The sequence below is a fragment of the Nicotiana sylvestris genome, chromosome 2, assembly GCF_000393655.2.
Source record: "Nicotiana sylvestris chromosome 2, ASM39365v2, whole genome shotgun sequence".
Taxonomy (NCBI): Eukaryota; Viridiplantae; Streptophyta; class Magnoliopsida; order Solanales; family Solanaceae; genus Nicotiana; species Nicotiana sylvestris.
The window spans coordinates 146,106,560-146,118,836 of NC_091058.1; the positions used below are offsets into that span (position 1 = coordinate 146,106,560).

Sequence of the window (12,277 nt, forward strand, 5' to 3'; positions counted from 1 at the left end):
GCTAGTTGCTTTAATGTGAGGATCGGGTCCGAGCCGTCCTAAGTGAGTCATGTGCATTTTGTAAGGTGAGGTTTTGGTATACTCTAGCCATCTTTGCTAGTCCAGAAATTGCCCCTTACGTGAGCCGAAGTGAAGCGATTAGGTCTTATAAGTTTGGGAAGTTATATAGGCTTTCTTTGATTAACCATTTAGCATTTTCTTAGCAGTGCTAATATTATCCTTAGTCAACCCTTTTGAGAATGTAGGCCTTTTCTTTGGCAACCACAATACAAGCCGAATCTCCTTTGTTCTTAATAAAATCTTGTTGAACCTTTACCTCCGAAAGCACTTAAGTATCTAGAAGAGTAAAGAAAGAAATTGGGTAGCTTTTGAGTGGAACCATACAAAGTCCGACAATAAGGTGCACTTGTGTACAAAAAATAAGGTACTAGCAAAAATATCAAATAAAAGAGAGTGTTATAAAAAAAATATAAAAAAAAAAGAATAACACCTCTCACATTATTGCCTGGGCTAGTAAGTATTTATTTGTTAATATGCTTAATGAAGAAGGGCCTAAATGTGTATGGTTTTATGGAAAAATATTGAAGTGGGCATGACAAGAATGTGGTTAGAAATGAAGTGTAGTGTATTAAAGTTCTTAGGAGGGTTAGTCACTACTTTCTCAAATATATCCTACTCATCCTTTCGCCTACGTTAAAATCTATAAAGTTCTACTTGATCCTAGACTTTACGAGCTTAAATTAGTAGAGACTTACACTATGGGCAAGCCTATGGTACGAACTTGAGTGTCATAAGAAATGTTTTGTGAAAGTGAGGAAATTCTTTCAATTTGAGAGTCCATAAAATATATTTGTACTTGTATCGAGTATGTGGACTACTTTCTCAATGATTTATTGGCGAGGGCACATAATTTGTAAAGGATTAGTAGAGACATTGATATTTGAGTTGGCACAAGGAGCGAATCAGAGTGTGAAGTTCATTAGAGTCAGGTTTTGAGGCAAGGAAGTTCGAAAAAGTCACATGAATATTTTAAATAATCTCGGCATGAGTTTAATACTTGAGGAAATGTATAAAGAGTGAATATGTTGGGTTCTAAGCGTTGATATAAACCATTATCATTTGTGTGATGTTTGAGTATGTTTTGAAAGGTATTTCTTGCCTATGCACTTAATTTTAAGTTGCTCGAGGACGCGCACGAGTTTAAGATGGCGTAGTGATAAAGGATGAAAAATACATGTTTTGAGTGTATCTGTGTGTTAATTCTTGTGTGAGTTGTGGGAGTTCACACCACTTTTGAAGTGAAAATATGCTTAATACGTGTTTCTTATGTGTAGGAACAAATTTATGCGGAAAATGATCAAATAGGAGAAAAATTGGTAAAAAAAACTGAAGAGACAAGTCCTGAACAACGAAGTGAGTTTTACTTCGTCAGACCAGGATCAGAGCAGAAGAAACCAGAAAATTCCCGGACAACGAAGCGAGGTTCACTTCGCTAGACTGGGACTGGAGCATAAGAAGCCAGCTTCTCCAATCCAAAATTCAAGAAGGAAAATTCGCCCCATAAAAACTTCAATCGCTATAAATACATCTTAAAATGTACTTTTGAGGTAGAGACACTACTTTGGAAGGAAAGAAGACTTTGGGGAGGAAAGAACATGCTACGAACAAGAAGGAGAAGGATTCAACTTCATGTTTTTCCCTCTTTCTTCCTCTATTTCCATTATTTGTTATGAATTCTAGTATTATAGTTTTGCATACTGTTATGAATAGCTAATTTGTTATTTATGGTTTTGATGGAACCTTTCGTACGATAAATTCTTGTTATGTTTTTATATAATTGAGCCGTTTATTTTTCTACTTATTCAACTACGTGTTTATTGTTGTTGATATGTGCCCATTTAGTATGTATTGCTTGGAAAAAGGGTACACCTTTACGTAGTTGTTGAATAACATCACTCCTAACGTATGTGAGGGATCAATATGGAGGTTTTTTTTCTTTAAAACAAACAATTACAAAGGAGGGGGCTAGGCCTGACCTCCTTGTGCAAAAAGAATGGAAATCCATTCAGTACATAATGGCATGAAAGCCTAATTTCTCAAAAAATTAAACTTGTGCTAGCTGGTGTAATGTGTCTTCCATGTGATCCTACCAGCTAGTAGTAACAGGCTATGGTGGTTCAAAGAACCATCCTGGGTGTTTGGTTGCTCTAATCCTGAAGGAAGGCATTTGGAGTTTGTCCATTCTCAGATATCCTTTTGTCTCGCAAGGCAGATCATTTTCTTGCATGTATATCTTGTACTCCATGATGGTAGTTGCATGTTTTGCAAGTGAATCAACTACAGTGTTTCCTTCCCTAAAGCAATGACATACTTCAATATTTCTATGTGATATCTTTTCTTTGATAGCTTTTATGTCCTTGTGAAGCCTCCATGGTGGTTTTGCTTTTCCTTGAATCATTTGAACCACCAGTAGTGAGTCCAGTTCCACGGTTAGCTTGTTGAATTATTGTTCACAGCACCATATGATTCCAAAGAGCGCAACCTGCAATTCACTAAAATTGTTAGTCAAGAATTGAATAGGATTAGCATAAGCCATTACCATATCTCCATTTCACCTTCTAACAATCCCTCCGGCTCCTGCTTTACCCATTGTAATCATACAACTGCCATCAGAGTTCAGTTTCCAATTATCCTCTTCTAGGTTAATCCAAGTGACCATGATGCTTCGCAATCTGGGTTGGTAATTATCCGCAATGTGGCAAATATCATTCCAACACCATTCTTCCTCCATTCTGCTAAATTTCTTTCCAATAGCAGTTTTAATTAGAACCACTATTTGTTGGCATATTCTGGTAATGGTTGTAGTCTTCTAGCTGTACTTCTTTGTGCATATGGCCTTCCAGATCTCCCAACTAATGAGAGTTATGTGAAGAATACGTTTGTGCAATGGGTTCTTAGAATGTTGGTTCTACCATTGGTATAACACATTGTTGATACCACTGGCCCTACAATTGATGTCAAGTGGACTTGAAATGATGTGACATACCCTTTTGGCTATGTCTCCTTCCACAAATACGTGTTGCAAGTTCTCTTCCTTGGATTGTCTGCAACAACAACACTTGGAGACTAATTGGAATCCAAATCTCAAATTAGTATTATCTAGTGAAAGCTTGTTTTTCAACAGTCTCCACATAAAGAAGGAGATCTTGAAGGGGATATCTTTGGATCACACTTTACTGAAAAGTGAATTGTGATCGTCCCTTTGTCTCAGAATTTGTAACGCAGATGCACAAGAGAAGTTTCCATCTGATGAAGGCTTCCAGATTGCCTGATCTTTAGTATCTGAATTTCCTATATTCACTGTCTCTATAATATCTACAATATTTTGTGGGACTTCACTTTTAAGGGTGTCAATATCCCAGCCATTATTTTGAATGAATTCCTTCACTCTAGTATTCCCTGGTTTATAGTTTAGGTTAACTGAGGAGTTTATAGGACTGTCATCTGTCCAATTATCCCACCAGAATAGCAAGTTCCCCTCATTCACTCTCCATAGAATGTTAGTTTCCACTTTGTTTCTGATATTTATCAGGCTCCTCCATTCATTAGAGTCTTTAGAATTCCCTTTCTTGGCAACTAAGTTGCTTTTGGGACAGTATTTGGCGATCATGAACCTAGTCCAGAGGTTGTTTTCAGTTCTGAGTCTCCACCACCTCTTAGCCAAGAAGGTTTCACATATATCATGAATTCTCTTGAATCCAATACCACCCTCTTCTGTTGAAAAACACATTTTGGCCCAGGAGCTCCAGTGATATTTGTTTTTACCTTTAAAGGTGGGATTAGAAATAATGAAGCCTTGGTGCGACCTTAGTGAACGGTGCACTAGTTCCAGCTAGCATAATTCGGAAGAATACATATTGTAAATTGTGTTAGTTTCTCGAAAGAGAATTACGACACTCTAAGTACTCACGATCGGTAGAGAATACTTAAGCAAAATTATAGAAGACATAGCGGGAAGGATTCTGACAATAGAAAAAATCATAACTTCAGACCTGCTTAATCTTGTCTCCAACTCTTATCCTTGTTACTTGATATTTACTGATTTTTAGATTTGTTAGTTAATTAGTTTAGAATAAAAAAATCTCATTCTTTATAACTTAGAAATTGTTCCAACTTGTCTTCTTAGTGATATCAAACAGTTGTAGCTAATTCTTAGTTCTCTGTGGGATTCGACTTCGAACTCTTAGACCGAGTTATATTTACAATAACCGCTTATCTTTTTTAGGATTAGAGTTGAGCATAATCATCCGTGCATATAATTGAAACTCAAAGGTTCAATATTCAAGTTGGACTTGCCTCAACTAGTCCGTTCTCTTGGACAACAAATAGAACTTCTAAGAAGCTGCTCTGTGTCATTTAAACGGAATTAGCTAGCCATGTAATGGCAATTGCCTTTTCTTATAGTTAAGGCACCTCGAAGACATATAGTTCATGAACTTTATAGACAAAAGATAATTACAAAAAAAGCCACTCGTCCACAATATATCGAAAATGTGAAGAAGACCGTATTGGTATATAAGTAAAACGAAAAGATAGACACAAATATTAAAAGAAAAATCGGAAGGCTGAATCGAAGTTTGAAGTTCTAGAGATCCTACTATACAGCGGGATTGAACAAATTCTCCAACTATTCATCATATCCTTATAATATCCTCATCCTGATAGACAATAAAGGAAGAAAATAAATTGAGAACCCTTTACGCTTTTATGCTTCGATTTTCTTGTTTTATGTTAATCAAATGTCGGCGAAATGAATTGCAACTGAGAAGAAGAAATCACCATATATAATGGAAGAAGGTGCCCATGCAGCCAATATCTTTAGGTCCCAATCTGATACTAACATAGGGCTTTCTTCATCAGCTAATTCGGCTGTTGCACTAGCACAAAAGGTTAGGTTCTTTCACAAGGCTAATTGAAGATTTAAATTTGATGGATTCGGAACCCATTTCACACTTGAATTATGAATTTAAATTTTAATATTTGTTGAAATTTAAGTTATTTTTACTTTATTTATGTTTTGCTCTTTAAATTGACCTATCGCTCTCCTCTATGAAAAAGCTCTTCCGTAATCACTCTCGATAAGACATCCATTCCCCTTTCAAATGAAAAGAGAACTAGACTTTTCTCTTCATCATTGAAATCCTCCATTCAATCGCAGTGCGGCACTCTTAAAAAGCTCAATCCTCTAAGGCTGAAACGAATAGATCAGAAAAGAATTTCTGGGATCCGCCCGTTCCGATCCTTGCATGCGAAACAGTTGCAACCCTAGATATGTATGTTGGGAGAACCCTATGATCCTTCCATGTGGAGGGGAAGGAAGAAAGAAGGCGAACACGAATATTAAAAAACAGTTCACGGGGACCCCCAAAAAAGGGCATAGAGAGCGCGGAACGGGCTTTCCAAGCACAAAACAATCCCTACCTATACATTCCATGGCAACAGACAGAAGGCAATTTTTTCGTTATTCTTAACCCCAGGCGCATTTCCGTTCCCAATAATCTCCATGAAAAGACTACCATTCAAAAATACTGAATTCAGTTTTTTAAATATTATATCCATGCCCCATATATCCCTCCCTGAATACTATTTGTATCCTACCCCCTTAAAATTTAAACCCTGTTATTTTAATTTGTTTCCAGTTTATTGCAGAGGCAATTGGCGCATACTTCATTATATTTGCATGGTTTGGATCAGTTGAAATGAATAGGCTATTTGATGATGAGAGCATAACGTCTCCAGGGATAAGCATGACATGGGGAGCAGTTGCGATGGTGATGATTTACTCATTGGGACAAGTATCAGGAGGTCATTTTAATCCTGCTGTTACAATCACTTTCACTATCTTCCATCGCTTCCCATGGAAATTAGTACGTACTAATGTACTATTTTCTTTTTGAGGCTAAACTATTTTGAATTCTGATTTACCTTTGGATGACATAAAATCATATGGTAATTTATTGGGGTAGAATAGTAGCAAAATGTATTTAACATCATATGCATGTGTTGCAGGCACCTCTGTACATAATAGCTCAACTAATCGGCTCAGTTCTGGCATTCGGTACTTTAGCGCTACTGTTGGATGTGAATCTCAAAGATTATTTTGAATATTTTCCTAAATTGGGTTGAAAAATAACCCAAGTTTCAATATTTGGGTTGGAAAAAAGTAAGTCTTCAATTAATTGGTGATCCCCACAACATGGGGTGTATAATATGGACCGGGTTGGTTCGATTTTTATCAAAACCAAATCAAAACAACTATATCAATTTGGATTGGTTTGGTTTTGTCGGATTTTTCGGTTTTTCGAGTTTTTTTGTTACATGAATATTATTTCAATCTTACTTTGTTATATTTACTATAAGTAAATATATGTTTAGTAAAAATAAAATAAAAATTGATAAACATATGATCTATTAAAATATTTTTATGGAAGAATTTTCTTAGTAACAATGATAGTTATTTTTTTAGTCGTCTGACAATAATTTTTCGTTGATGTACACTTTCAAGGTTAACCATATTTAATAATTAAGCATAAAAATCAATATCCTAAAAATAATGATATGTTCTATTTACTTTTAAATTATCGGAATACCACTTCAAATTCGAAAAAGATATAAGGGGTCATTTGGTAGAGTGTATAAGAATAATGCTGAGTAATGCTGGTATTAGTAATGCTTGCATTAGTAATGCTGCCATTAGTTATGCTGAGATATTTCTTATCCATTGTTTGGTTTAATGTGTTAATGCATTGCACAATTTCTATAAGAATTATTTGTTTACAAAAATACCCTCATAATCAGTCCATTACTTTATCTTTTAAAAAAAACATATGTTGAGGAATGTTTTTATATAAAAAGGTTTTAAAAAATTATTTAATTTGTCTACATATATTGTAGTGTAGAACTTAATATTTATTTATAAAAAAAATATGCTAATTATTTATTTATTTACTAGGGACATAATTTTATTTTTCACTTTCTTGGATTATTTCAAACTTGCTTTAATATAATAACATATTTTAATCAAGCATAAATTTTGAAGGACAAATTTGTCTTTAACTAAGTTAATGCATGCATTAAAATTCATTGCATTGTTAATGCCATGGTTTCTTATGCATTAGTTATGCATAGGATAATACCAAATAGAGTGTATAACTAATACTTGCATAACTAATGCATATGTTCAAAAAGTGTACCAAACAATGTATTACTAATACACAAAGCTAATGCATCCTACCAAACGACCCCTAAGAGTTTAATAGATCTTGACATATGAATATGGAAGAACAAAGAGATTGATGCATTTCAGTAAGACTTGATAAGAAAGTGACCATACAACTCATTATTTAAAGTTAATAAAACTGAAGATTCTATTAAATATTACATCCCATAAGAGAATCCCAAGTATTTCTAGATATTTTTTAAAGATTTTTTTTTTATAAAAAGCCTTAAAAGTATATACAAAAATTATATATTTAATGTTGGATTGATTCATGTTTTTACTCAATACCAAATAAAATCATACCAAATCTAATTAAGTTTTTTAATTGGTTTGGTGTGGTTTTTCGATTCGGTTTGTACAGTCATACCCACAACCATTTACGGTTCTAAGATCTAACTTTATAGTACAGGACCATGGCTAGTTTTAACCGATGGGTTATTTGTCAATGAAGAAAGGACAGAACAAAATGGCAACTCACCCTGAATCATTTAGCGATTTAAGCATTTCACAACGGCTTGATTATATTAAATAGTTAATTATTTTTGTTAAATTCACATTATAATAGCGTGACACATTTGATGATACCATGATTAATTTCTTGGCTTCATTTAAGCTTCACACCCCCAAAATCGAGTGTGTGAATTCAACGCTCAATTTCGTTTAATTGCAAGCTGTAATAAATATTTGTCCAGGTTTTGATTGAGATATATCTTTGTTAGGAACATATATCTATCTGTGTCGATTAAAGGTTCTCAATTTGATATATTGATTATAAGATATGTATATTGCTTATGTGGTCCTCGTAGGATAGTGAATAAGCTTTTGGATTCACTGTAATTATAACAGATTTCAGCATTAATTAATCTCGTGCTACAAAAAAACGAATACTAACAGTCACGACGACATAAATCATGTTTTATCCTAAAGATAAGTATACATATTTATTAATAAACCACTGTATCTTGTATTTTATATGCTTTAATGATAAACTACACTTTATTTGCTCGTAATGACTAATGGCGGGAGTCTATTTTATGTGTAGGTGAATTGAAGATGAAAGTAGAGCAAAAGGGATACTTAAACTTTGAAAGCGTGTTCGAGAATAATGAAAAGGAGAAAGCTGGCGACGCCAGACCTTAAGCAGGCTTTATACTTGGCGATGCCAGGCCTTAAGCATGCGTTAGAACTGGCGACGCCAGGCCTGGGGCCAGGTCCACCAGGCACTATGCCACGCGAGGCCAGGTCTGGACGTGCACATTCCGAGTTTTACAGACTTATTTCGTCTCCTGGTTTGACTAGGAATTGGCCTACACATTTAGGTCTTTTCCTACACATATAAATAGACTTAAAAATGTCACTTTTGAGGGATTGGAGAGAGAGACCGACATTAGACCAGGGGATTCGACCTAAAGAGGAAAGAACACACTAGGAGAAAGGTGGAGAATTCTTCTACGAGTTTTTCACTTCCTTCTTCATATTTCTATTATTGGTTATAAATTCTAGTATTGTAGTTATGCATACTATTATGAATAGCTAATTTGTTATCTAGGGTTTTGATGAAACCTATTGGAGGAAGATTTTGTCGTTACGTTAATAAACATTTGCCGTAGTATATTCTTTATTTGTTCAACTACGTTATTATTGTGGTTGGTTGAAGAGCTCTCAATCAATTGTACCTATTTAGTATACATTACTCGGGAAAGAGTATATATTTTGGTAGTTTTTGAACAAAATCACTCCGAACGTATATGAGGGATCAATACGGATGGTTTAAAGGTGGGATTAGGGATAACGAAACCTTGATGCGATTCGAGTGAGCCGTACTTAATGCCAGCTAGTGTAATTCGGAAGAATATGTCTAGTAAATTGTGGTAGTTACTCGGAAGAGAATTACAACAGTCAGATCGCTCATGATCGGTTGAGAGAACTTATGCAAATTTGTAAAAATGTAGCGGAAAAGATTTCGACAATAGGGAAAACCATAACTCTAGACCTCCGTAATCTTGTCTCCATTCTTTATCCTTGTCAATTGATAACTTTATTGTTTTCTAGTATTTGTTAGTTAATTAATTAGATAAAAATAAATATTATAATCTTTATAATTAGGAAATTATTTGCACTTGTGTTTCTTAGTGATATTAAACAAGTGTAGCTAAACCTTAATTTTCTGTGGGATTCGACTTCGAACTTGTAAACCGGATTATATTTGCAATGACCACTTAATTAATCCTTTTTATAAAACATAGTTGAGCGTGATCACTCGTTATATTGAGTAGAATATCGTGATGATGATTCATTGGCTAAATTCCTTGGCAGCAAAAATATTGTCTAGGGACTAGGTCATATGGCAGACTGAAAGACGGCACAATATTAAGATGATGGACAAGACTATATGTACACGCGGATGAGGGCGAAGAAAGCAAAATTTGTTGGTATTACAATGTTCAAAATAAATAAATAAAAATCAGATAAGCAAACAAATGTTAGTTCAATAAACAAATTGTAAAATAATTTCAAGCGCACTGAATTCGCAGTATGTCCTTAAAGAATTTAATCCCCTCACTGTTGCTCAAGGTATACGGATTAATTCCTCCCAGGATAGAACGGAGTAACTATTCTATAATAGCGGCACTTCATTATACAAAACTTCAGCGAACTCAACAAACGGATCAAATCACATTTGACACTTATGTTTATTTAGAAAATAATGCAACAATGTAGAAAAGAGGGGAGAAGATTTCTGATTTTCTATGTTTTAAAAATGAAGCCAAGCTTCTAAATTTATAGACAAAGAAAGTGTGAGATGGATAGGTGCAACCCAAGAGGTGTCTCTTCCATTTTCCATTCACACCCTTTAAAGAAAAAACGCAATGATCCCCTACATGAATGGGGAATGAACATATGTGAAAAAACATGCATGAAAATACTGTGTGATTCGCAAGTAAGGATTAATCGCATCTGGATAAGTAGGTTTCCCTTTGAACTTTCCTTAGTGAACTTATGTCAGATATACTCGGTCAATCGGTATATTTGATATCTTTGAACCGTCGAGCTTTGGTGTATATCTAGACAACCATACGTCACACAATCAATCCTTAACCGTCTTTGGTTCTCACGGTTGTATTCGTTTTAGCCATGAATACCACCTAGTTTCATGAGTGCTTAGAGAATGAACCTTTACTTTCATTCCTAAACGACGTTGTATTGACATTTTCCATCTGGACCATTGATCAAATAGATCTAACGGTCCAGTTCAGTTCTTTCATTAAACCAAACGACGCCGTGTGATTATATTTAATCGTGACCGTTCATTGCTTTTGATATAATGGTTCCCAGGCCTTCCCTCATGACCCGACCCACTCCCGTCTGAGACCGACCCAAACGCCCCTGTTTAAACAAAATGGCATCGTTCCCTTAATTGAAGAGATCCTGGCCATCAATCTCACCTGATCCAACGGCCAGGATCCATCCCTCCCCTTTGTATATAAGCCCAAATTCTCACCCCACGCCCCAAACCAAACACCCCCTTGCCCTGTTCATCATCGTCTCAGAGACGAAGCCCCCAAACCCTAGCCGCCCTAGCTCCCCTTCGCCTGAAACCCGGCGACAACAACGCCGTCGGTCACCACCTTAACACCATAAGACCATCTGACCACCCCCGTTCCAAATATGTTACTCGTTTGGTTTGAATCTTCCCCCATCTTCTCGAATCTTCATTTGAAGATTCGAGCCAAACGGAAACCTACACCAACCAACCCCAAATTCACACCAGGCAACCCCCAGACCTCCCTCATACCATAAATGACTTTGGTTCCGTTCAAATCTGTCTAGAAATGTTCGAACCTTAAATCGAAAACCAGGAACCCTAGAAATTCCAAATCAGGGAATCCGTCCGAATTAAGTGAGGATTTGGGGTCTAATCGACCTTAATCGAAGTGTTCTTAGTTGAGAACACTTCGACTAAGGTCTGTTCGACCTCAAAGTGTCCGAGTCCGAGTTTCGAGCCTGGGTCCGTATAGTTCTGGTATTTTGAGGTATTTTCTTCTTTCCTTTGTCTGTGTTCATATTTTTTTATCTATGTATCTGTTTATTTGTTGGTTTGGTTTTATTGTTTTAAAATTCTTTTTGTCAATTGATTATGTTCATCTTCAGTGGACCTTTTTATTTGGTCTGATTCTGTCATTTGTTTATGTTTGTTGTAATTATTATGTGTTATAAATTGTGTAATTGATTAATAAGTTGTGTCGATTAATTAGTTTCCTGTTAGTCTATGATTCTGTCAATAACACTGATTGCCTATTGCTTTGTTGCTAATTTGTTCAGTGTCAATTGTAACATGTAATCGGTTAATTAAGCTTCGTTGATTAGGTCGTTCGTATAGTTTGAATCATTCGGCATTCTGTTGTTTATAGTTTTCAAATTGTTAGTTATCCGATTAATTCAGATTCTATTTTGATTATGAGCATTGTTCTGAATCCTTGGAACCTTTATATTTGATGTATTTTCTGCCTTAAAGTACTAGCTGAATTGGTTATAGCTGTAATCAAATCAGTTTTGGTTAATTGTTAGTTAAATAGATTTCAGAATTAAGATTTTAATATAGTTGAATAGTTGTATTAGGAGGCAGTAATATTAAGGGGTTTTCAGGGCTGGTTTAGGAATGAAACAGTTAGGTTTATATTTTAGTGTTAGTGCTTTGTTAGTGGGGTATTAATTAATACACTAATGGGGAACAAAAGGGAATGGGGTGTTGAAAATAAGGAAAAGCTTCCTTAGTGGAATTTAAAGTGAAAAAAAAAACAGATTTTTAGTGGAAATTTTTTGATTTGAATAAGGAAAAGAGGTCGGGCACTATGTTTGAAAGGGGGGCAGGTTTGTATAAAATGGAGATTGAGGACTGAAAAAGAAGGAAAAAAAGGAGAAAATTCAGAACAAAAGATGAGAGAAAAAACTTGAATACTCAACTAGAAGAAAAAGTTGAATTCTAAAAGCTGGAAA

General features: G+C 35.2%; 1 protein-coding gene across 5 annotated transcripts; it reads left to right on the plus strand.

The window, feature by feature from the left end:
- The first annotated feature begins 4,630 nt into the window (after positions 1-4,630).
- LOC104225747 (probable aquaporin NIP-type) lies at positions 4,631-8,793 on the plus strand. 5 transcript variants are annotated; one of them, XM_070167519.1, is made up of 4 exons: positions 4,631-4,949; positions 5,700-5,939; positions 6,070-6,223; positions 8,322-8,793. In XM_070167519.1, exons 1-3 carry the CDS (start codon positions 4,848-4,850, stop codon positions 6,184-6,186), a joined length of 459 nt encoding a protein of 152 aa, XP_070023620.1. In that variant the 5' UTR covers positions 4,631-4,847; the 3' UTR covers positions 6,187-6,223; positions 8,322-8,793. The 5 variants fall into 5 exon arrangements, 4 of the variants coding, with proteins under 4 accessions (XP_070023620.1, XP_070023621.1, XP_070023619.1 ...); XR_710664.2 differs by lacking the exon at positions 8,322-8,793 and having other exon boundaries at positions 5,710-5,927; positions 6,070-6,289; XM_070167520.1 differs by lacking the exon at positions 6,070-6,223 and having other exon boundaries at positions 5,700-5,927; positions 8,322-8,791.
- The last annotated feature ends 3,484 nt before the right edge of the window (positions 8,794-12,277 follow it).